The sequence below is a fragment of the Melanerpes formicivorus genome, unplaced genomic scaffold (genome assembly GCF_026170545.1).
Source record: "Melanerpes formicivorus ecotype bairdi unplaced genomic scaffold, bMelFor1.0.p_v2 SCAF_3, whole genome shotgun sequence".
Classification (NCBI taxonomy): domain Eukaryota; kingdom Metazoa; phylum Chordata; class Aves; order Piciformes; family Picidae; genus Melanerpes; species Melanerpes formicivorus.
The window spans coordinates 37,528,158-37,553,947 of record NW_027142355.1 but is presented as its reverse complement, the minus strand read 5'-3'; the positions used below and the strand labels follow the sequence as shown (position 1 = coordinate 37,553,947).

Genomic DNA, 25,790 nt, shown 5'->3' with positions numbered 1-25,790 from the left:
ATCCCACCTGCTAAGTAGTCTCATAATCTGCAGGTGAAATAATGCCATTTTTATGTCAGATAGGAGGGTGGTTTTGCTTGGTTTTTCTTGCTTTATAGGCAGGCAATGGTAGTTGTTAGCTAGTAGTCTGTAATTATTTAATGATAAGCTGTGCATTTGTAAAGTGAAGTGAATTACACTTTGGAAGCAGACTGACTTCATTGTTTACAGTATCATAGACTAGGAAGAATGTAAAGAATACTGAAAGCCAGGCTAGCTCTCTGCTGTCATTGTGCAGCAATACATTACATAAATCATGGGGGATGTTCCCTCTTTTTTTTTGCAACTGGAATGAAAATAAATGTAAAAGTTTATATGCTCTTTTAAACAGAGGCTGCAGGATTCTGGAAGTATGAAAAGCCTCATCTGGACTAATACCACTAGATCTCTTAAAAGCCACTAGTGCTTCTTAACCATTTCTGTAATAAGGAAGATTGGTCCAGTGAGAGGGTCCTTGAAAACAGCATTTGGGTGGAGGAGGCGACCTTGTCTGACTGTAGACTTGAAGGAAAAAAATGTAATTCCCTTAACTGTACAGAGAGAGAGAGAGAGTTTGATGGAGCTCCTGTTCCAGGAAGGGATCACAATGTCAAGATCACACTTGTGTGGTTGAGAGCTGCCTCTTGAAAGCAGAATCCAATCTTGTTGGCTACACACAGCAATTTCCCTCAGCCCCATTTCAGCTAGCTGAGCTCAAGGTGTTTTCTGGAAGGATTTCTGGTGATGAGAATGGGGAGAAGCTGATGGAAGGTTAGCACTGCGGTGTGCTGAGCCTGATCCAACTCCTATTAAACTGAGTGGGAGCAGGCTCAGCCCTTCAATGCAGGAAATATTTTATTGTGAGCTATCTGCATGATAGCTGCCAGGTAGATCAATAAGGGCTTCCACTGCTTTCCTGCCGCTCACCTTTGAGCGCTAGATTTATGACAAACCCACAAACTAAAGCCAGCTCATTTGGTCTGCCCTGATGGCAGCTGCTGCTGGAGATAAGACAGACTTTATTGCCTTAACTGGCTGGATAAGGGAAAAGGCTCATCTGCAGAAAGGTTAAGAAATGCAACTTTTCTTTTTTCCTTTTCCAGTTCCCTAGCCAATTTGACTGCATCTTCAGAAGGGCTTGCTCATAATGTGGCTTTGAAAGGGAGGGAGGCAAGCTTGTTTATCTAAGTAGTGAAGAAAAATGAGTGAGGTTTATTTCAGAAAGGAGAAATATGGGCTGTTTAGGATTAGCCTATCATGCCAGGTGATCTGTGTATAAATCCAAACAAAAGATTTGCACAGTGGACAAAAAAACTGCCCTTGTGATGCTTTCAAGTACAGTGAGCTCTGGAGAACGTGAGGCTCTGGCAAAGAGACCTCCCAGCATCTGCAGAACAGCACACCAGTATGGACAGTAAGCAGTAAGCATTCAAACATTAACACCCTCCAAACCATTAGTTGCAGCTGTGACACAAAACTGCTGCTGCTTTTCTTAGCCCATTCTGTGTCAAGGAAGTATCTTTTAGACAACACCTGCAGCGTCAGGTGTGCCGGGGTGTGCAGCACACTGGGTAGGTATCAGGTGTGCCGGGGTGTGCAGCACACTGGGTAGGTAAACTGGAATGTTCTCCTTGAGACAATAACAAATTGTGATAGTAATACCAGGTTGTGTGCATTGTTGGCATAGCTGAACCAAGAGGCAAAAGCTTTAAGCTTCATTCTACATGCACCCCTCCAATTCTCTTCTTGCTCCATGGCTTTGTTATTTGATTATTCCCTTCTCTCGCTTCACTGACTTGCAAAAGGAGGTGTGTGCTGTTTTATGAACCCCTGCAGACTCCTTCAGGGTCAATGATGATATGTCTGTTAGGGATCCCAGATGTTGAAGAGGAGGGAGAAATGGTGAAGGATTTTGAGGGTAAGAGGGTTTCTCTCTCTATGGCTGCTCCTGGACAGCAGGCAATGTCAGAACTGGTGTAACATGCACATCATTTGCTGAAACAGAGCTCATGACCTTCCTTGTTTAAAAAGGGGGGGAAATGTGTGTGGGAAGGGAGCAGGAAGGGATGGCAATGCTATCTCATTAAAAATAGCTGATGGCTTGCTTTGTGAAATTCATGTGGTATCTGTGGCTTGGTTTCTGCCCACAGGCTTACATGCAGCCCCACTTGCTGGGAAACGAGTTCACACATTTAGAGTTTCCACGGAGGGTGCAGCGCAAAGAAGTTGGAAAGAGGATGCTCTACCGTGATTTCAACATGACTGGCTGGTAAGAATATGTCCTTTTCAGCATGGGGGGCAGCCTTCTCCCCAGCCAATGCATTCTTTCTGCATGTCTTTGATTAGTGTGAACTACATCAAACGTGGAGGTGTATGCCTGTGTACTCAAGGGAAAAGCATTTCCTCCTTTCAGATGTATTTTTCTTTTAGAAGTTAATGTTTTAAGTACGTTGCCCTCCCTCCAGAGCCAAGACCTTGCTTCATTTTGACATGTGAACAGTCAAAGTGGAGGAAACACATAAAGGGGAAGATGTTCCAGGGGATCTTCCTTAAAGCTTAACAACTTTCCTACCTCGGAGTTATCTTTTTATAGAATCTAGATCAGTGGGCCATCATGCCTTTGCTTGCTGAGGAACACTTGCACAAAAGAAGAGCTTCCCATACCCCAGTGCAGCTGACCCTGCTGGATAACCCTTGAGCATTTGTTTTAGAGACAGGCCTATCTGAACAAAAGTTATAGCCAGCCTAAAATGAAAAGGCTTGAGTGAGCAGCATTGACTTAATGAAGTCAAGACAGAAAGAATGATGAGTTTTTTGTCTCTGACAAAGTGTCTTTGTTGTTTTGTGTTGGATAAGGGGCCTCTTCTCCAGTGACTCCTACTCACTTATAGAAGCCCTAATCCTTGCTGTTGTGGGCTCTGTGTGACCTGTAAAGGCAGAGGTTCTAAAACACACAAATGCAAATGTTCTTCACTTCCTTGCTGTCTGTGTTTTAACATCCTTAACAAATGCCCTTTCAGGAAAGAATGGAGGGGGTTAAAAAGCCTTAATTCTTGTAGGTTAGGATACTTTGAGGCTTCCACACAGCTTCTGATTTATCCCATACTTTATAGACCTTAACTATAACTATATTTTAATAGCAGAATAATTACCTAAATTTGGAGTGTTTGTGCAGAAAATGTTAATCTAGGCGTGTCCATCATTGTCCATCATCTTGGACAGCTGCTAGTAGAACATGCAGTCTTACCCTGGGAATGGTGACTTCACATTTAAAAAGGCTACAAAGTCATGAGCAAAAGAATGGGAACAGAATGAGAACACTGGATCAAATGAGGACTTAGCAGCAAAACATTTGGAAGATCGTGAGACGTTCTCCCAGTTTCTGCAAAGGGAATTTTCTTGTTGGACTCCCAGATATCTCTGAATGCACTAGTAAAGAATGACTTCAGGTGGACTTTCCAAAGCTCTTTTTCAAGAGGTGAGATCATAGAATCATGAAATGGTCTGGGTTAGAAGGGACCTCCAAATGTCATCTAGTCCAATGCCCTTGGCAGTCAGCAGGGACATGCTCAACTACACCAGGCTGCCCAGAGCCCTGTTGAGCCTCACCTTGAATATCTCCAGGGATGGGGCCCCAACCACCTCCCTGGGTAACCTGTTCCAGTGTTCCACTACCCTCATAGTAAAGAACCTGTTCCTGACACCCAATCTAAATCTGCTCTTCTCTAGTTTGAAGCCATTGCCCCTCATCCTGTCAATGCAGGACTTTGTATACAGTCTCTCTTCATCCTTCTTGTAGGCTCCCAACAGGTACTGGAAGGCTGCTCTTAGGTCTCCCCGGAGCCTCCTCTTCTCCATGCTGAACAACCCCAGATCCCTCAGGCTTTGTAGCAGAGCTGCTCCAACCCACTGAACATTTTCATGTCCCTCCTCTGGACCCACTCCATCAGGTCCGTGTGCTTCCTAAATTGAGGGCTGCAGAGCTGGGTGCAGTACTCCAGGTGAAGTCTCACCAGAGCAGATTAAAGTGGCAGAATCACCTCACTTAATCTGCTGGCTGCACATCTTTTGATGCAGCCCAGGATGTGATTGGGTGAGGTTAAAAAAAAAAAAGGAAAAAGAAACTAAAAAAAAAAGGCACATTTAATTTAGAGGAGAGCTGCAGAAATACCACAGGCCAAGAATGGAACTTCCTGAGGGGAGAACAAGGGCAGAATTCTTTCATTGTGTTTGGAAGGCCAAGAGGGTTTCTTCACATTTGTGGGAGTTTTGTATTTCAAATGAGATGAAAATGGTTGATGTTGTGGTGTTGGCAGGTGATACCACAGCTCTTTTCCTAGCAAACAAGAAAAGCCATGAGGAAATGCAAAGTATTAAATGATTTGCATGAACAGGCACAACAGTGATCAAATTTGGTGTTGGTAAATACCAAGTAAAGCATGAGCAGAGAGAAATAACTATTTGTGCACACTAGAGGTTCCAAGTGACCTTGAGAGCCATGTCAGAAAGCTCAGTGAAAGTTCTGCTTGCTGTTATTGTTCCAGCCAAAATCACCAGTGAAATGCTGGGATACAGCCTGGCCTGTATCAGGAAGAGTGTGGCCAGCAGGAGCAGGGAGGTCATTCTGCCCCTGTACACTGCACTGGTTGGGCCACACCTCGAGTCCTGTGTCCAGTTCTGGGCCCCTCAGTTTAGGAAGGAGGTTGACTTGCTGGAACATGTCCAGAGAAGGGCAACAAAGTTGGTGAGGGGCTTGGAACACAAGCCCTATGAGGAGAGGCTGAGGGAGCTGGGGTTGCTTAGCCTTGAGAAGAGGAAGCTCAGAGGAGACCTTATTGCTGTCTACAACTACCTGAAGGGAGGTTGTAGCCAGGTGGGGGCTGGTCTCTTCTCCCAAGCAACCAGCACCAGAACAAGAGGACACAGTCTCAAGCTGCACCAGGGGAGGTTCAGACTGGATGTTAGGAAGAAGTTCTTCATAGAGAGAGTGCACATTGGAATGGGCTTCCCGGCGAGGTGGTGGAGTTGCCGTCACTGGAGGTGTTTAGGAGGAGACTGAATGGGGTGCTTGGTTGCATGGTTTAGCTGATTAGATGGTGTTGGATGATGGGTTAGACGTGATGATTTTGAATGTCTCTTCCAACCTGGTCTAGTCCTATTCTATTCTATTCTATTCTATTCTACTCTACTCTACTCTAGTCTACTCTACTCTACTCTGCTCTACTCTACTCTACTGTACTCTACTCTACTCTGCTCTACTGTACTGTACTCTACTCTACTCTACTCTGCTCTATTCTAATTCATACAAAGTAGGAATGGTTAGAAGTTAAATGAAGAGATCATTCTGTGTGTCCATTTGCACCTCATTTGTGAATCCATGCATAGTGTGTTACCTTTTTCAAAACCATTATTGCATAGCTAACACTGTTTGGCCTCAGAAGGAAAAATGAGAAGGAATGGCAAATTTTGTATTTAGAATAATGAGCAAGGTAGAACTTATTGGGCAAGTAAAGGGATTGGCAGGTTTGATTCAATGGATTGTTCTTCAGTAGTGGGTTTTGAGTTCTGTTAGCTTTAGCCTATGGCAGGGGAGGGAAAAGAGCTGCCTTTCCTGCTAGTCTTTCTGAGTTTCTTGACGCAGAGGACGATTGTTGATCCAGTTGCAGATTCGAATGTGGTCGGCGCAAAACCTGCCACCAATTTAGCACAAATATGCCAAGCTGTAAGCAGCTGTTCCAGAATAAATATTTAAACTGTGACTTGAAAATTCAAGTCTGAATTTACCTCAGTAGTGTCCCAGAAAAAGGTGGCCTGTGCCAAACAAAAGCCTGTGGAGACTGTGATGAGGCTATCTCTCCCTGCTGTTCCTTTTGATGGGCTGCAAGTGGGAAATGGGGGCTATGGTTTTGTTTTTAAATGAATGAACCAGAATCTTTTAGCTGCTCCATATCCTACAACTGTTGCATCAGTTACCTCTTTGTTTGCCTCAGGACAATAAAATAATGAGGGAATTGTTCTATTGCCATACATTTATCTAAATCAGAGCCCTTCTAAATAAGGATCCCTTTCTTTTTGCAGGGCGTTTGCCCAGGGGAGTCTTGTTTTCCACTGAGTTGTGTGCAGTGATCTCCTAACTGAAGGAGAAGCAATCTGTTTTGATTTTACCCAAAAGGCTAAGTCTTTTTAATGTATTAATAGTTGAGACTGTGGCAAGACATCAGGTGGCCAAGAGGGCCAATGGCATCCTGGCCTGCATTAGGAATAGTGAGGCCAGCAGGAGCAGGGAAGTCATTGTGCCCCTGTACTCTGCATTGGTTAGGCCACACCTTGAGTCCTGTGTCCAGTTCTGGGCCCCTCAGTTCAAGAAGGACATTGAGACACTTGAACGTGTCCAGAGAAGGGCAACAAGGCTGGGGAGAGGCCTTGAGCACAGCCCTGTGAGGAGAGGCTGAGGGAGCTGGGATTGTTTAGCCTGGAGAAGAGGAGGCTCAGGGGTGACCTCATTGCCCTCTACAACTACCTGATAGGTGGTTGTAGCCAGGAAGGGGTTGATCTCTTCTCCCAGGCAAGCAGCACCAGAACAAGGGGACACAGTCTCAAGCTGCACCAGGGGAGGTTTAGACTCGAGGTGAGGAGAAAGTTCTTCACCGAGCGAGTCATTCGTCATTGGGATGTGCTGCCCAGGGAGGTGGTGGAGTCACCGTCCCTGGAGGTGTTCAAGAGGAGATTGGACGTGGCACTTGGTGCCATGGTCTAGTCATGGGGTCTGTGTTGATAGGTTGGACTCGATGATCCTCAAGGTCTCTTCCAACCTTAGTTACACTGTGATACTGTGATACTGCGATTTCCATCTTGGTGGGCCCTCAGAGGTGATGGTTTGAGGTGGCTGGTGTTTCACACAGTGGTGTTTTTCCACTTTAAGGGCTTTGCTTCTTTTTAGTTCCTTTTCTAATTCCTAAAATTTAAGTGATACATCAGGACACTGTGGCCAAGGCCACGTCTGTTCTGCATTTGTTTCTAAGGACAATATCTATAATGGAGAATAAATTAGCATATCTGTTCCTTTTCTAGAAACCCTTGGCTGGAGCTTTGAGCAGCCAGAGCTTGATACACTAAAACACTGCCCAACTTTCATCACTTACAATGCAGAAGATCAGTTGTCTGAATGATTTTTGGTCAGTGAATTCACTGTGTGGTGACATTTGCACATGCATGTATAGAGGTGCAGGTGAAGAAACAGCCACTCTTACACTCCATTACTGAACCCTTTATTGAAAGGCTGTAAGACTCTCTGCTCTGATGTTTCTTCAGGAAAATGAGCTGGTTTATTTTAACATTCAGGATGCTTTCTGTGTTTTCTATTAGAAGCTGTATGATTTTTTTTCTCTCCTTTTTTTTGTCTTTACTCCTGTGCTGTGGAGCTTTTCAGATCCTCAACAATGACTTGGCTTGCCCAGCTTGTTTGGATTACAAAAGATTATTGTCTTTGGGTCTGTCATAATGCATTTGGTGTTTTTGTTTGTTTGTTTGTTCTGGGTTTTGCTGCTTCTTTCTTTCCTTCTTTCTTTCTTTTTTTTTTTTCTTTTTCATGTGAAGTTTCCACACTGGCTTTGTCTCAACATCCCACAGTGGTAGCAGAGCTGCCAAGTTTCCCCACAGCATTAGGACAACCACTGATCCAGCAACATACACTGCATCACTAGTCCAGGCTGCCTGTAACTGCTTTGAGACCAGCCTTTCCCTTTGAGACCAGAGTTTCCCTTCTCCCTCCACCTCTCTCTCCCATTCTCCTTTCTCTGCAGTGACATAGAATGAGAAATGCACTGTGTTGAGTGTATCTAAAATAAATCCCATTTAGGTGAGAGCTGACCGTGAGCTCATGTGCCCCTGCGCCCTCACCCCATGTGCTTTGTGGTTGAGCAACCATTGCAAAATGTGTACTGGAGCTGGCAAAGCATCTTTAAAGCTGTGTGTCTCCTGCTGAACAAGCCTCTGAGCTATCTCGAGCTGTAATGTGCTGGCAGACATCTGTGTTACTGACAGTCTTTCACAGTTGGGTCTCTGGGCTGGGATTTTCAGGCCTACGGCTTGCAGAGGTTAAACTTGAATTGAAGAGAGAGGGTGGTTCTGGTGGCTTTGACAAGTCCTGGCAACAGAAGCATCTAGAAAGGCTTGGTGGCTGTGTAAGCAAGTGCTGCCAGTTCTAAAATGGGGTGCAGGTAGCCTGGGGTGGAAATACACGGGGAGAGGAAGAGGAGGCCAGATGACAATTGCTTCTTTAAAGGTCTGCACAGAATTCATATTCTGTCTCTGCTTTTTATTTAGCAGTCAAGACATGATTGGTCAGGCTTTTATTACCCATGGATACATCCAGCGTGGACAGTGTTTGAGCTACTGTGCTCTGACCACAACTTAGACACCTTCCCCCAACCCTTTTTTTTTTGGCTTATTGTGTCCCTCACTGGCACGGTAGCTCTTTCCAGGATTCCCTTCTCAGCCTCCTGTGGGGCTGAAGGAGGCATACAGTGCTGCACTTAACCAAAAGCATCCAGAAGGCACTACCAACTGGCATCAGGTCTGGCAGTTTCAAAGTTAATATTTGCTCTTTCTTGGAATGCAAACAGCAGCCTTTCTGCTGCTTGCACTGAGCTGGGGTACTTTAAAGGCTTGTTTCCAGATCACAGCTTTAGCTTCTTCACTTGGCTTTATGGTGGCAAAAGACCTCTAGATAAACCACACCCATTGTTGGACCTGTTTTGTTGGTGGCTTTCATTGTCCTCCAGGAGCACACAGAGCTAAGCTGCATCCCATCAAAAATGGTCCAAGCTGGTGTAGTACCCAATGCGTGCCATGGGCTGGAGCCCCAGACAGCAGTGAGCAGGGGGAATTGGCAGCTGCCTTTGAGCATGCCTCATGAACAGCAGCGGCAGCAGCAGAGCCGTTGCCAGGTCTGCCCATGTGTCTGATGAGAGAGCACCGTGGCACATGGTTTAGCCACCCGAGGGGCAGCCCGTGCCGGGGAATCGCCTGCCCTCGTGATTTATTCCGAAGCAGGGAGGCTGGTGCCCTGGGGCGAGCACTAAGCAAAACCCATTTTATTCTAGAGTCAATATTGTCCACTGCCTGGAAAGCTGCCAGCCTGCTCTGCGCTCACCCTTTTCTTTCCAACAGGGAATGTCTTTCAGCCTCTAAGCATCTGATTAAAAAAGCAGCTTCACTTTTCAAGCCGTTTTATTTTGTTTGGGATGGATGCCTTTCGCTTTCATTGTGCAGCCCGCCTTGCCGTCTGCGGTTCAGACTCCAGCTCACAAAAAACCAGCCTCTCATTAATCACTTATTGGGGATCCAGAATGCCCTGGTGAAAGCCAATGTACATGTTTTGCTTGGTAATGCGTGAGCTGATCTGAACAAACATCGCCGGTGCGGCCGCTAGCTCGTTCCTTATTGCCGGGCGCCGTGTCCTTTGACAAGGCGTTCAGGTATCCTGCCCGGGAGTGCCTCAGCAGATTGAGAAATGCCACAGAAATGCTTTATGGAGCAGGCGCCCGCTCCGTGCCCCCCTTAATATAAATTGATTTATTGAATCAAGTGCAGAAGCCCTGCTACAGAAACCTCAGGCTATATTCTCTGGAGAACCACCTAATAAAACAGCCCCAACTGACACTCCTCATTAGCTTTTCCACCGATCCCAAGGCAGTATTTAAAGTGACAGTGTCCCTCTTTTCGTCCTGAATTTATCTGCCGGCTAATGCCTGTGGGTCTAATTAGCTTAGCATTATTAGTCTTATTCAGATAAGCTGCATTTCCTAACAGCTTGATTCCAACTTGTAAAAGTAATTGGAAGTCTGCAAACCCTGTGCCATAACTTGCTTGATTGCACCTTTTAGCCAAATTCGTGTAATTTACCAAAAGTCATCCCTCAGCCCCCCCCTCCCCGCCTCCTTTTTTGTTAATTGAGCTTTTTTGTCTAGTGAAACCTTCTGTGCTGCTTCTGTCGGAGTCCTGGCTGTATTGTTGTGTTCCAGACCTCAGCCCTATCCTTTGTACGATCGCCAGGGAGAGATCAAATTTTAATTTCATAATTACTTCACAAGAAAGCAGCCTTTTCCCCAGTCATGCCTGGTATTAATTTCCTCCCAGCAACTTACATTTTCATAATTTAATGATTATGGGCCACCTTTGCAGCAGTGGGGAGAGAGAGAGAGGATATCGTGTCTGCAGCGGAAACTCTGATCCAGAGTCACTTGGCTTTGGTTTTTTTGTGTCTTCGCTCTTGTCTCTCATCACAAGGTGGTGGGATGGGACGTGCCTCTCTGGTGCACACAACCAGAGCAGCTTGCTGGGTTGGGGCTGGGTGTCTGGGGCATGGCTCCTCAGTGATGAATGGCTGTTTGCAATGTGCATGTTATGCATCTTTCCAAGATTTGCAGCTCTCGCTGCAGGAGCAACGGGAGGTGAGAGCTGACCTGCTGTGTACAGCGCGTCTCCTGACAGTGACGAATGGCTCTGTTTTCCCCAAGTGCACACATGCCACAGGAGCTGAGCCAGTGTCTTCAGGGCAGGAGAAAGGAGAAACAGGGAGGTAATAGCGCAGCAACAAAAGAGAAAACTTAAAGTCTGGAGTAAGGCTTTTTTTGTACATGGCCTCCCAGGCCAAGTGAGTGCGACAACAATGAGGATGGTCTGAGTCACATCCTGCAGGAGCATCTCCTTTGGGAAGCAGTGTGTCTAAGGTCTGTCTCTGCATGGCTGTGCATCTCTGCTTGGGCTTTGCCTTGGCACAGGATCAGGTGCCACATGTGCAAGGGCAAACAAAAGGCTCCCAGTCTGTTTTATCAGAAAGAAATTAAACTGCAGTGAGGTAATCATCCATCTGAAAACCCAGACAAAAGCAGCTCTTCCTCCTGGTAAGGTGAAGTCTCTTCCCCAGCTCCTGCTTTCTCTGGCTTCTGTGGCTGCACAAATTTGACATGGTCTCAACTAGGTCCTCTCTTTCTGTTGCCACCCCAGAGTGACTTATGGCTCTGCTCCTGCCTAAGAGGAGTTCCTTGCTCTTTGGAGGAGTTTCCAGCTCTGCTGCAGGATGGTGATGCTTCTGCTTGCTGTGTCCTGATGCCTGCCCCATCCCACATTACAGCAATCTTTCCCAGAAGAGTTTGCTTCATGATTTCTCCTTTTACAGCCACCTTCTAACCTTCCAGACAGAAGGTTCCCAGATAGCAAGTTTGGAGCAGGCACTTCTGAGGTTAATGTGCAGTGCGTCTTCCATCTGCTTCACCACATCCTTTTAACAAGTGCAGCAAAATGTGAGTTTACTAAAGGATTTTCTGTCCATCACAGTGCATTAAGCCCATAGGGTGTTAACAGCCTGCTTCCCTACCCCCTCCAGAGAAAATTGCTGACAAACCTTCCTGTTTGTCTTTTAAAAGTAGAAGAGATGAAGTAAATTTTCCAAAGTGCTCAAGACAGCAAACTGGGAAATGGCCTAGTGAAACAGTTGCAGAGGATGGATCTCCTTGATGTTCAGCTGCAGTATCTGCACACAGTTTCTGTCAGTGGAAGCTCAAGCAGTCACAAGCAGTGAATGAAAGCACTCACAGTACACACTGAATAAAAAAGCAGCAAGGTAGAGTGCTTATAAACACCCTCTGTTCATTTTGCCCAGATTTGTCCTTTGTCCAGACAAAGACCTCTCTAGATCCTTGCCCAACCTCCCCCCAGCTTTTCCTCCACTACATTCTTTTAAAGGTCTGTTAGAGACAAATGAACTTAAAAAACAGCCACACTACAGCAGGTGCCTGAGAAAAGATGCTGGTTCTTGAATCTTAAAAGTGGGCTGGCCAGAATGGATAGAGTTAAGTTTCCTTAGGAATTACTTCTACAGCAGTACATGATGCTGGGGAATACATCATCTCCAAAGTCCAGACTCCATATTTGGACTGTACATGACAGTGTAGCTGTCTACCTCCCTGGAGGTCCAGAGCTCATGTCCTAGTCTGACTGGACCAAGCCAGTGATCTTATGTCTGAACAAGTCATGCTGAAGATTACTTTCCTTTTCTCAGTTTTTATTTTTCAGTGTGTAGATGGCTGGACAGAACTGTCGTGTGCAAAATGAAGCATTATATGGTTTCAGATTCAGAAGAAGAAGAAAGTTAGGGATTGGAAGGGACCTTGAAAGATCATCCAGGCCAAACACCCCTGCCAGAGCAGGATCACCTAGAGCAGATCACACAGGAGCACATCCAGGCAGGTTTTGAATATCTCCAGAGAGGGAGACTCCACAACCCCCCTGGGCAGCCTGTTCCAGTGTTCTGGCACCCTCAGAGGGAAAAAAAATTCCTTATGTTTGCATGGAACTTCCTATGCCTCAACTTCCAGCCATTGCCCCTTGTCCTGTCATTGGGTATCACTGAGCAGAGCCTGGCTCCATCCTCTTGGCACTCATCCTTTACATCTTTATAAACATGAATGAGGTCACCCCTTAGTCTCCTATTCTCCAAGCTAAAGAGCCCCAGCTCCCTCAGGCTCTCCTCATGAGGAAGATGTTCCACTTCTTTCATCATTTTGTGGTTCTGCACTGGACTCTTTCAAGCAGTTCCCTGAGGCGCTTCTTGAACTGAGGTGCCCAGCACTGGACACAATATTCCAGATGCAGCCTCACCAGGGCAGAGTAGAGGGGGAGGAGAGACTCTTGACCTACTAACTACAGCCTTTCTAACACATCCCAGAATGGCCAAAGAAAGTTGATCTTGGGGGAAAGGAGGTTGGATGGTTAGCTGGGGTAGTTTCATTGTGGGAGTCTTTTGGAGAGATGGAGAATGTTTGGGGATGGTTCTGGGTTTGGAGTTATTTGCAGAATGGTAGCAAAACAATGCTACACTGAATCCACAAACTGTCTCAAAGGGAGAGCCTTCATCCATGTACTCAGTATTAACTAAGACATTTTTGAAGCTGAGTGCTTTTTCTTCCTTGCTAGCCACAGGTGGGATTTGCTCTATGTTTCAAGCTGAAGCCCTTTGATGATGATTTTTTGGGCTGTTTTACTATTTTTTTTCCTCTTCCTTAGGTTTATTTCTTAGTTTACCAGCCAGTGTCACTAGTTGAGATGTGAAATAAGACAAAGAACAATGGATACAAACTTGAACACAGAAGGTTTCACCTCAACATGAGGAGAAACACAGTGTGGGTGACAGAGCACTGGAACAGGCTGCCCAGGGAGGTTGTGGAGTCTCACTCTCTGGAGGCTTTCGAAACCCTCCTGGATTCATTCTTGTGAGGACTGCCCTAGGGAATAGAATAGAATAGAATAGAATAGAATAGAATAGAATAGAATAGAATAGAATAGAATAGCCCAGACCAGACCAGACCAGACCAGACCAGGTTGGAAGAGACCTTCAAGATCATCGCGTCCTACCCATCAACCAATCCAACCCACCTAAACAACTAACCCATGGCACCAAGCACCCCATCAAGTCTCCTCCTGAACCCCTCCAATGATGGTGACTCCACCACCTCCCCAGGCAGCCCATTCCAATGGGCAATCACTCTCTCTTTATAGAACTTCTTCCTAACATCCAACCTAAACCTCCCCTGGCGCAGCCTGAGACTGTGTCCTCTTGTTCTGGTACTGGCTGCCTGGGAGAAGAGACCAACCTCTGCCTGTCTACAACCTCCCTTCAGGTAGTTGTAGAGAGTGATAAGGTTACCCCTGAGCCTCCTCTTCTCCAGCTCCCTCAGCCTCTCCTCATAGGGCTTGTGTTCCAAACCCCTCACCAACTTCATTGACCTTCTCTGGACTCATTCCAGCAAGTCAGCATCCTTCCTAAACTGAGGGACCCAGAACTGGACACAGGACTCGGATCCTGCTTTTGGCAGGGGGGTTGGACCCGATAGTCTCTGGAGGTCCCTTTCTACCTCTGACATTCTGTGATTCTGTGAAATATGGATAAACTTTCTAAAGCCAAGTGCTATGGAAAGGCAGAACACAAGCCTGGATTGCCCTGTCATTCTCAGAACCGAGTCTTCCAGGTCAGGGCAGTGTGTGTTTTCGCTACCATCTGTTGTGCCTGGGGATGCCAACGCGATACTTTCCATGACCAGTAGCCTTACACAGTTTGCTGTAAAGACAATATAATGTGGAGTTCAGCTCTGGTCATCAACAACTTCTACTCTTACGTGAATTTGTATGTGCTTTCAGAAGGCCAGTTCTAAGAAATTCTATGGCAGGAGAATGCATAACACATGTAAGAAATTATCCAGGATTTTGGCTCTGAAATTTGCATTTGGGAGCTGACCAGTTGCACAAGTTCTGACCCAGCAACATGCAGGTACCTTTGCTAGCCGTTTATTCAAAGAGCGCCCAAAGCGCTGCTAACGACCTCAGCACAGTGAGAAAACCTCTTCTGTGAGATTGTCTTGTGCATTTAGCAGCTTCTGGTGGGGGTTTTTAGTGTTTTTTTTTTTCCACCATGTATTTAGAGCAGATTCCAGTTAGCAGAGAAGTAACATCATGTCAGTCCTAGTTCCTTCGTTCTGACATCTCTCTTGGCTCCCGGCGCGATTTGGCCCGCTTTTCCGAAACGTTGATCCTGAGTCCAAATGTAACTTTGTGGGTGGTACATATGTCAAGCCCTAGTTGAGTCTTTTTGGACAGCACTAACATTTCATAATTCTTTTGAAATGAAAAGAAGAAACTAAGTTAACTGACAAAAAAAAAAGGCAGCTAGATCTAGCTGGGCACAGACTTGCCTGTTCGACTCGGCACCCCCACCCTTTCTGCTTTTCCATTTGGAAAAAGAGAGGTTTACGTGGCAGAAGCACTTGACAGGATTTAGTCTCCTCCAGGGCAGCAAGTAATAGCATAACCTGCCCTGTCATACCCTGGTGGCCGCTCCTGGGATGCAGAGAGGAAGATGGGGAGAGTAGAGGTTGCAGCTCACAGGGTGTTAGGGGTTGGAAAGGACTTCTGGAGATCTTCGGGTACAATCCCCCTGCCCTGCCGGAGCAGGACCATAGAATCTAGCACAGGTCACACAGGAATGCATCCAGAATGGTCTAGAAGTCTCCAGTGAAGGAGCCTCCACAACCTTTCTGGGCAGCCTGTTCCAGTGCTTTGTCACCCTTACAGTAACGGAAGTTTTTCCTCATGTTGAGGTGGAATCTCCTATGCTGTAGTTGCTCCTTGTCCTATCCCAGGGCACAAGTGAGCAGAGGCTGTCCCTTCCTTCCTGACACCCAGCCCTCAGATATTTATAGACATTGATTAGATCCCTTCTCAGTCTTCCCCTCTCCAGACTAAAAAAGCACTCTGTGTTTGTTAAATCAGTGAGCTAGGCAGAATTACACAGTTGGGTAAATAAGGCCAGGTTGGCACTAGGAAAGCCAAACAACCCCCTCAGGTTCTCTGAGTGTCTGTGTTTGCCATGTTATATCTTTACACACAGCAAGCTCTAAACAGCACACGAAGGTATAAATGCAACTTTATTACATAAAATCAAGTGTAGTCCAAAAGGTTATAACCTGAGTGAAATAAACACGTGTACTAGGTACAGGAGGTTTCAGAGAGCATAAATCAAAATGAGCTTCATACCTGCTTTCCTTCTCCCCAGTGCAGTTGCTGAACTGCTAGCTGAAAAGTTGCCCTTCATCTTTCCCTTGCAGCAAACCCTGTGCTCATCCATTATTAATTCTGTTTTGCTAGTAATGCAGGACATAGCTACTTTTCTAGAGTGTCTCAGGTTGCTTTTGAGTGTCTCTTGTGCCAGCTCCACCGCTGTGGTTGCAGTTCTGAGCATTGTTTTTCAAGCACTGATAATTTTTCAGGCAACAGCCACATGAACAGGAAAAGCGTGTTTGAGATGAGTCTTGACACCCAAGTTCTGAGCCCAAGAGGCGATTTGCTCTGGAAAAAACACAAACAAATCACTGTGCCCCTCTGGGCCTCCCTCCCTCACTTACATGGCTTCAGGAGGTCGTAGGCTAGTCAGCTGCACTTCCTTAATCTGCTGATGAAACGTTAGCTTCAACCCTTACAACACAGCCTCTTCTAGCATTCTTAGGCTGTTGTGTCACATGTGAAGGCCCTAGGGATGAAGGTCCTTTTGGTGGTTCCAAAAAGCTGCTGGACTCGGCAGCAGGGGCCATTCTTTCGAGGGAAACTGGCCTGAACAATGCTTCTTTTCACCCCTCTTTTTATCATCTTGCAGACAGACTGAGAGAGTTGGGGCTGTTCAGTCTGGAAGAGAAGGCTCCAAGGAGTCCTTATTGTGGCCTTCCAGTATCTTAAGATACTGCTGGTGAGGGACTTTTTAGGGTGGCAGGTAGTGACAGGACTAGGGGGAATGGAGGAAAACTAGAAATGGGTAGATTCAGATTGGATGTTAGGAAGAAGTTCTTCCCCATGAGGATGGTGAGACACTGGAACAGGTTGCCCAGGGAGGTGGTGGTAGAAGCCTCATCCCTGGATGTTTTTAAGGCCAGGCTGGATGTGGCTGTGAGCAACCTGATCTAGTGTGAGGTGTCCCTGCCCATGGCAGGGGGGTTGAACTAGACAATGCTTGAGGTCCCTTCCAACCCTGACAGTTCTGTGATTCTATGATCTTCCTAAAACACAGACAGTGTGAGGTGCTATGCAGGAGAATGTAAGGAAGGAAGGCAGAAACAGAAGAATATTTGTCCAAATGTTTTTGGCTACCTACAGGACAATGTAAAGTAAGAGCATCAGTCTTAAGTATTTGTAGTTATCTTGCTGATGGTATTGTTTGTGGTAAAGAATGGGCTTGGTTTTTCTTTTCAAAAGGGGGTTGCAAACAGTTAATTCCTATCAACTTAGTCAATTTTGCTATTTGTAACAAGTGAGTGGAAGAGCTCTAAAATCCAGTAGGAATGGTTGTCTCTCAGGGCTCGTGGTTTGACTAGTCACTTGACTCTGATGCCCAATGTGACGTCAGTTGATACCTACCCTGTTTCTTGGTGTCAGAGCACAACTGGTTTTGTGAAAGGAATGGGACAGAGGTCAGACTCCTCCTCAAGGAGGTTTCACTAGGGCTCCCAGCACTGTCAGTGCAGCTGGAATTCTGGGATATGTTCATGAGCAGTCAGAGTGAGTAAAACGTTTCCTCCACATTCAAATGAGGAAATCCAAGTTGGTGACTGGAAATAAAGGAAGGAACAAGAGCAAACTCCATGACTGACTCATCCTTCCACAAAAGAGTGCTATTGCAGGATTTATGCATCAGGGAAATATTGGCATGCTGGCCACATGTAGTGCCTTTTTGTTTGTTTTAAAGGCTAATCTGTTTGCTTTCCCTAGTGCAAAATGGCATTTAAATGCCTTCACTTGCACTTGTCCCTTGCAGACGTGCCTGGGCATCATGGTTACATACCCAAGATATTCTTGACTATGTGGTCTCCCATGAAGCCCCCTGTGTGTTTTGCAAACCTCACCTGGTTCTGTTCTGGGATTTCACATATAGTAATGTCCTGTAGTACAGGAACAGAGTTCTCCACTTCTCTTCTACTGTTTCTTCTGTGCAATTTGGTTGCTTTTTCTCCTCTTTTTTTTTTTCCCCTCTTTCCCTTCATCCATAAACCCTCTGGATGGATGGGCTCTGCCTGTGATTATTGGGCATTATAAAGGGGCTTAAATGTCTATGCTACTCACTGAGGTTTGCCCAGGTGATTCAGTATGTATAAGCTGTGTAATACAACACCATTTATTGATGTCAGGTCTATGCCATATTTTGGTGAAGCAGGGGGAGTTGGATTAGAATATAGGATTTCACCCTTAATTTTTAATTTCCTTCTGGTTTGTGTCACAGCCCTAACATTGCTTAAACTGATTGAATATGACTCCCTGGAGCTCCAACAGCTAACCCAACTGGAGAGCCAGGCAGCAGGGGCTGATGGTGGCTGGCAAGAGAGTCACAGAATGTTAGGGGCTGGAAGGGACCTCGAAAGATCATAGTATCATAGTATCAGTCAGGGTTGGAAGGGACCACAAGGATCATCTAGTTCCAACCCCCCTGCCATGGGCAGGGACACCCCACACTAGATCAGCCTGGCCAGAGCCTCATCCAGCCTGGGCTTAAACACCTCCAGGGATGGGGCCTCGACCACCTCCCTGGACAACCCATTCCAGGGGTTCACCACTCTCATGGTGAAGAACCTCCTCCTCACCTCCAGCCTGAATCTCCCCACCTCCAGCTTCATTCCATTCCCCCTAGTCCTATCACTACCTGAGATCCTGAGAAGTCCCTCCCCAGCCTTCCTGTAGGCCCCCTTCAGATACTGGAAGGCCCCAATTAGGTCACTTCGGAGCCTTCTCTTCTCCAGACTGAACAGCCCCAACTCCTTCAGTTTGTCCTCATAGGAGAGATATCCAGTTCAACCCCCCTGCAGAGCACACACAGCACTTTCTCTCCCCCCACTTCTCCCTTCCTCTTTGGCAGGGAGCACTGAGTGTGTGCTCAGGGGATGATCTTGGTATCACCCCAAGGGCTTTGGACAGGAGTGGGCCAGCAGGGAAGGACAGCATGCAGAGAAAGGCTGGAGAGGGACAATGTTGTGGTACGAAGGGGCTCCAGGGCTTACCAGAATGACAACAACCTATTTATTTAAGTTTTTCTTTATTTCTCACTGGCAAAATTGCTCACCTTCTCACCTCATCAATGTCAACAGATGGATGTGTGAAAGGTGGAGTGTACAGGCATGCGGTAAACAATTGGAGCATGAGCGTTTCCTTCTCTTGTCTCTTGGCCATGGGAAAGCTGCTGTGAAATCTCTGACAACCTTGACTGTCACAGTCAAGGTCAAATGAGCACTAAATAACCTTCTAAGACTCTTCAGCATGCGAAGGTTCTCTTGGCTTAAGCAGCCCTGAAAAGTGAGAACAGGATTGGAGAGCTGTTTCACACTTTGCCTGTGTACATGTCCTGTCATTGCTCATCGTTTCACGCTAGCAGTGTGAACCTAGCCATTGGTTAGCTTCTTGGTAGCTTGGGGGGGTTTGTTTCTTTTTAAGACCCTGTATTATGGTATAGATGCTGCCATAGCCAGTGATACCTTACCTGATTAGCCTGTTATTCCTGTCCAGCTCTTTCTCCTTGCAAGCAGCTGAAGCAGCTTGGCATGTTAGACATATCCTCAAGTTCACTCTTCCTTTTGGCCTAATGGATAACTCTTCAGGGAGAAATCTTTCCATAGAAAAAGAGATTTACATCTTGGTTCACAAAGTCCTAGGAAAAATAATGGGGGGGGGAGGGGGGGAGGGGTTGGTCTTGGTGTGTGAGTTGTTGTCTTGTTTTTTTAATCACTGCTGTTTGTTTCAGGGCACCAGGTCACTAATTGAGTGCAAGCTTTATAAATGCTGTTTGTCCTCCTCCCACAGGGCATACAAAACCATTGAGGAAGATGACTTGAAGTTTCCCCTTATCTATGGAGAAGGCAAGAAGGTGAGCATGTTTGCTTTCCTCAGAGCAAAGGAGGAATGAATTCAGTGCTGCTTACCGCTTGGTTTAGCCTGTGGCACTCCAGTGTTTGCCACTCAGTATCTCTTTTATTGTGTCCTTTTGACAGTTTTAAAGACTGCCTTGGTTCCATCATCAATCAGTCTCATGTCTAGGTGGTGACAGGGAGAACTCAATATAGAAAAAAGCATTTTTAGTATACTGTCAAATATAGTCATCTGCTGTTCAGTTTGCTTTTGTGTTGTGGTTTGGTGCCTTTGTTGTTGTAGGTAGACTACAATGAGAGTGTCTTAAATAATTGATTTTAAATTGCCCACGTTTCATTGTGAAATATAACTAGGCTGGATGAAGATAGGAAAATACCTCATGTTTGAAAACAAAGCAGGAGGATATTTAATAGTGCTGTGAGATGCAGACTCTAATTTAGAAAGGGGAGGGATCAGGCCAGGATTTGGAAAGTACAACACCCCTTATCTGTCTCTTCTTCACCCAGAACTCACTGTTGAATTCTTCTGATGTGTGAATGCTGATAGCTTTTCTTGCCAGGGAGAAACTAACCATTCTCTTTAGGTGTACTTTGTTTCCAGCTCTGTAATTAAGAACAGTGAGATCGTTAGTGCTGATCCCAGCAAGCTTAGCTGCACGCAGCAATAGGATCAATATAAGGAGGCGGTGGTGTCAGTTTGCCGATATTGGTATGCTCGCCGTGTCTCTAAATAGTGCTCCCCTGCTGCATTAGGTTCTTATCTCGGTGCAAAAATACACACTCTGCAAAATTAGTCCAGGTTTTGAAGGCTCAGACCTGCAGCTTATCTCTGAATTTGGTTAGGTTTGTAATTATTTGCAAAATGTTTCATGCACATCTTTTTTAATTTGCTTTGTTGTTGCCTTCTGGAGCCAGCGGTTACTGAGGCAAAATCGTTTTGAGTCAGTTGCTTGCTGTTATTGATGCTGAGAGCTCTCTTCTTTAGAAGCTGCTGTGGCTAAACTAGAGTTGTGGGGAAGCAATAGACAGCAGAGAGCAAGGTTTCCCATGAGGCTGCCTGCCTGGTCAGTCTTTAGAGAAGTGTTAATGAACCCCTTGGGGGAGAGCTTTATTTTCCCAGTACAGAGCTGAGGGGGATCACAGTATAACCAAGGCTGGAAATGACCTCGAGGATCATCGAGTCCAACCTATCAACACAGACCCCATGACCAGACCATGGCACCAAGTGCCATGTCCAATCTCCTCTTGAACCCCTCCAGGGACGGTGACTCCACCACCTCCCTGGGCAGCACATTCCAATGACGAACGACTCGCTCGGTGAAGAACTTTCTCCTCACCTCGAGTCTAAACCTCCCCTGGCGCAGCTTGAGACTGTGTCCCCTATTTTGCGGAGGAAGGTGCTTAGGGAAAGAAGTGGTCGGCTGGAGGTAACAGCAGACCTGCCCTACACTGGCTCTCCACTAGTGGGTCAGTGCCTCTTCAAGAATTTAAGGTGGCCTTTAGCATTTTTCCTTGGTGGAGGGAATGTGCAGCAATATGCCTGTAGGAAAAGGCTGCAGACCTCTTGGGTGAGCAGTTAGGCTCCTCATCACTTTTACAAAACCTGTTTACTCACAGTGTAATTTGCTGAAGGAATGCTTTTGTAGACTGCCATGGGACACTAAAGTGACTGTTAGGTTTCTGTAGTCCTCCTGCCTTACAGGTGGTCACAGTCTAGTCACCCTCTAGGATGTGGATGAATACAAAGCTTTGAATAACAAGGGAAATGGCAACGATCTGAGTGTGACAAGCTTTGAAGCTGATTAGCTGTCTTAAATCTAGAGTTTGAGAGAGAGAAAAAGAATTTGTCCTTAACTGTAGCAGTTAGAGAGTAGGAACATTGTCACTTTCCCTGTTGGCACAGTGCAGTGTAACAAGATTTGATCTCATTGTTTTTCTTTATTTCCAGGCTCGGGTTATGGCAACAATTGGAGTGACCCGAGGACTGGGAGACCATGACCTGAAAGTGCATGACTCGAATATATACATCAAACCTTTCCTGTCCTCATCTCCTGAGGTAAAACAGTCAAGGTTCAGCTGTCAGAATTGTGGGAGAGAAACAAATATACTTCATGTGCTTATTTGTTCTGCTTGTGGTTCAGTCCAGGTAACGTGCTGCCCTCCCCAAAGGCGCAGCATGTTAGTTAACAGCCACAGAATAGGAACTTTATGAGTTCCTGAGCTGTGTGCCTGATCTCTGGTTGCTCTGTGCTCCTCACAGAGCATCAGTGTCTTTTCTCTCACTACTCTGTTGTTATCCCATAGCCTCACCTCTCAGTGTGACAGGCACACCCATGTTTCCCCACCTTCATAGTATCATAGTATCTGTCAGGGTTGGAAGGGACCACAAGGATCATCTAGCTCCAACCCCCCTGCCATGGGCAGGGACACCCCACACTAGATCAGGCTGGACAGAGCCTCATCCAGCCTGCTCTTAAACATCTCCAGGGACGGGGCCCCAACCACCTCCCTGGACAACCCATTCCAGGGCTTCACCACTCTCATGGTGAACAACCTCCTCCTCACATCCAGCCTGAATCTCCCCACCTCCAGCTTCATTCCATTCCCCCTAGTCCTATCACTACCTGAGATCCTGAGCAGTCCCTCCCCAGCCTTCCTGTAGGCCCCCTTCAGATACTGGAAGGCCACAATTAGGTCACCTTGGAGCCTTCTCTTCTCCAGACTGAACAGCCCCAACTCCTTCAGTCTGTCCTTATAGGAGAGGTGCTCCAGCCCTCTGATCATCCTCCTGGCCCTTCTCTGGACACCTTCCAGCACCTCCATATCCCTCTTGTAATAGGGGCTCCAGAACTGGACACAGTACTCCAGGTGGGGTCTCCCCAGGGCTGAGTAGAGGGGGAGGATCACCTCCCTTGACCTGCTGGCCACACTTCTTCAAGTGCTCCAGCTTCCCTTCAGACCTATATCATGCTTTCTTCACAGAAGCTGATGTACATTGCATTCTCTACACGCAGACATTGGATGTCTTCCACAATAGCTTAGTATTCTGCATTAGAGACTAACAGATCAACTCTTAAGCAGGAGAATGCTGAGTGATTGGAAGGGTGCTTTTATGCTTCTGCCTGTCCCTTCACCTCCAGTTCTTAATTCCTGAAGGGAGGTTGTAGCCAGGTGGGGATTGGTCTCTTCTCCCAGGCAACCACCAACAGAACAAGAGGGCACAGTCTCAAGCTGCACCAGGGGAGGTTTAGGCTGGCTGTTAGGAAGAAGTTCTTCATAGAAAGACTTGTTGGCCATTGGAACGTGCTGCCTGGGGAGGTGGTGGAGTCACCATCACTGGAGGTGTTTAGGAGGAAACTTGATGGGGTGCTTGGTGCCATGGGTTAGTTGATTAGATGGTGTTGGATGATAGGTTGGACAAGATGATCTCAAAGGTCTCTTCCAACCTGCTCTATTCTATTCTATTCTATTCTATTCTATTCTATTCTATTCTATTCTATTCTATTCTATTCCTTATGATTGTTCTGTGCAAACACCAAATAATGGCAGCGTGCATTCCCAAAGGATGGCATAGCAAGGGGGTTATGCAGTATTTGTGTTAGGGGTAGCTCGAAATGCTTCCACCGTGACAACTTGCCACAAACAATTCCAGTTTTTGACCACCAGAGACCCTGCAGTGAAGGATATCAAGCCTTCCAAAGGGATTTGAATGCATTTGTTAACAAGAAACATGCAAACCTTGCTGCATTTTCCTCTGTAACTGCGTTCCTGTTCCTACATCAAGGAACAGGCGAGACGTATTTTTCATACAATATTAAGCAAGGGCAAAGCATCTGATGATGGAACAAAAAGAGAAGGCTTTACTTCCATGGTCCAAATGCTGAAAGCCATCCATTGTCAACTGGCTTTCTGGAGTTCTAACCATACCCAGCATTTGACCTGGGAGGTACTGCTTGTTACACAAATACAATTGTAATAGGAAGGAAGCAATTTATTAAATTAACCTTGCTTAGGACATCTTTAAGGCTTAAGTGCTGAGAAACTGTGGCCCTGAATTAAAGAGGGAAATGTACAGACAGAGCCTTCTTTGTCTTTCTTCCCTGTCAATCAAGTACCTTCCCTCTCCCTACTTGGAATGTGTGATATTCCTCACTTGGGGCCTGCTCCCGTTCTTCTCAGTTGGGCAGGCAGCCGCTCTGCCCTCCTAACTGCGATGAGTTTTCTTGGTGCCAGCAAAATCACAGAGTTCTGCCTATTTATTTCTCTCTCTGGCATGCTGAGGCTCAGTATTTCTGGGGTATGTAATGGCTGCAGCACAGTATCTCAGCAGTATCATCTCTGCCAATTGCTGCTGCAGTATTTGCCTGTATGTATAAAGCAAAGCTTCTCAGGGGCTTTGCTGTTCTGTGTGGAGTGTGTCTGTACTTGTTCAAGTTCTAGAACATGACATCCAGTTTATATGCTATCCACGTTTCAGGATCTCTTAACTGCTTTGCAAAAGGGAAGCAAAATTGGCTTTGTTTCCATGTTCCCTTCACAGCTAAATTCAGCAGAAGTATTTGAGGGCAGGAGGAGGAAAGATAGAGTATCAGCCACCTCAATTAAGAGATGCTGGCAAAAAAAAGAAGCCCTGAAATTGTATTAGGTAGAAGCGTGCTCCAACTTGCCTTCCACTACACCTCCTTCTCTTACTCTTCCTCTTGTTCTCAGAGAGTGAGGGGCTTGGAACACAAGCCCTATGAGGAGAGGCTGAGGGAGCTGGGGTTGCTGAGGAGACTCAGGGGTGACCTTATTGCTCTCTACAACTACCTGAAGGGGGGTTGTAAACAGGCAGAGGTTGGTCTCTTCTCCCAGGCAGCCAGCACCAGAACAAGAGGACACAGTCTCAGGCTGCGCCAGGGGAAGTTCAGGCTGGAGGTCAGGAGGAAGTTTTACACAGAGAGAGTGATTGCCCATTGGAATGGGCTGCCTGGGGAGGTGGTGGAGTTGCCATCACTGGAGGTGTTCAGGGGGAGATTTGACAGGGTGCTTGGTTGCATGGTTTAGTTTGTTGGGTGGTGTTGGATGATAGGTTGGCCACGATGATCTTGAAAGTCTCTTCCAACCTGGTCTATTCTATTCTATTCTATTCTATTCTATTCTATTCTATTCTATTCTATTCTATTCTATTCTATTCTATTCTATTCTATTCTATTCTATTCTATTCTATTCTATTCTTTATCTCCTCCTGCTTTTCCTTGACTTGTTCTGCCCATGCATGGACAGTGCACCCCCAGAGAAACCAGCATTAAGAAACGTCTTTATGCTGCCATCTGGGAAGCTTGGCACTTGGAAGCAGAGGCAGTGGCGTCAAGCAGCAGTCATATTTGGCCCTTGTGAAGCATTGGATTTCAAACTGTTTATCTAGAGGTAGGGAAGCACAATGTCTGGTTTCCAGACCTGGAAAAACGGAGGCACAGGAAATTAAGGCGCACAGTGAGTTGTGACAGAAGGTGGATCCAAGTCCTCTGACTTCTGTTTCTGTACAGTAATTAAAGCATCCTTTCCCAAACTGGGGGCAATGTGGGGAGTTCTCAGAATATTTTACTTCCAGCATGACAAAGCTCTGATCTGCCCTGTCCACCAAAAATTAGCTGAAGGAAAGAGACTAGATCCAGAAAAAGGCACATAACAGTCATTTCACAGGGTGTTGTAAAATGATACTTTGATAGAGTGCCAGGCTATGGGAGGAGAAGTCATGTAGCCAAGACTGACAAATGTAATCAGGATTCAGTGGCTCAGCTGTTATGAGACCAGATTTGGAGGACTTCTGCAGGTTGGTGAGCTCTAGAGAATTGAGCCTTTTATAATGAACTGGAGTAGTACAAAGCAGGCAAGCCATTGCTGAGGCTGTCTGGCATGGAATTAAATATTTATTTTTCATAATGGAACAGTTCATTTGAAAGCTTTCAGCAGGAAATTCTGCTTTTTTAAAGCTCAGCTAGAGCCACCTTGTTGCAGCTGAAGAGCAGAATTTCATCCTGAAGTTTTTCAAACAGAATGTAATCAGCCATTTGTCGAGAGAGTTGTGGCTCTGATGGCAGCGTTTGGCCCTTGCCGGCGATGAACCTCAAGGCCAGTCACCACAGCAAATGCTGAGGTAACGAGGGGAATTCTTCCTCTTTCATTGTGTCAGTGAAATATTCCTGACAACTCCACCAATACATCAAGGGAGACCATTTCAGATTCACATCTGCCTTCTGGAGAAATCTTAGGAATGAACACTGTTGAAAGGAACAAGCAAGGCAAATACTCCGAGAAGTACAGTGTGATCAAAGG

At 46.2% G+C, this 25,790-nt stretch overlaps 2 protein-coding genes across 2 annotated transcripts in view; one reads left to right on the top strand and one right to left on the bottom strand.

The window, feature by feature from the left end:
• Positions 1 to 25,790, top strand: part of PPM1H (protein phosphatase, Mg2+/Mn2+ dependent 1H) — a 183,192-nt gene that overhangs the window by 136,439 nt on the left and 20,963 nt on the right. The window contains exons 6-8 of the mRNA XM_068170425.1: positions 2,169 to 2,287; positions 19,408 to 19,471; positions 21,421 to 21,528. Of these exons, the coding sequence (XP_068026526.1) occupies positions 2,169 to 2,287; positions 19,408 to 19,471; positions 21,421 to 21,528 (291 nt within the window). The remainder of the gene's footprint in view (positions 1 to 2,168; positions 2,288 to 19,407; positions 19,472 to 21,420; positions 21,529 to 25,790) is intronic.
• The window catches only part of MON2 (MON2 homolog, regulator of endosome-to-Golgi trafficking), a 176,074-nt gene continuing 168,957 nt past the window's right edge, over positions 18,674 to 25,790 (bottom strand). Inside the window, exon 35 of the mRNA XM_068170401.1 lies at positions 18,674 to 18,896. Coding sequence (XP_068026502.1) covers positions 18,678 to 18,896 — 219 coding nt within the window. The 3' untranslated portion in view covers positions 18,674 to 18,677. The remainder of the gene's footprint in view (positions 18,897 to 25,790) is intronic.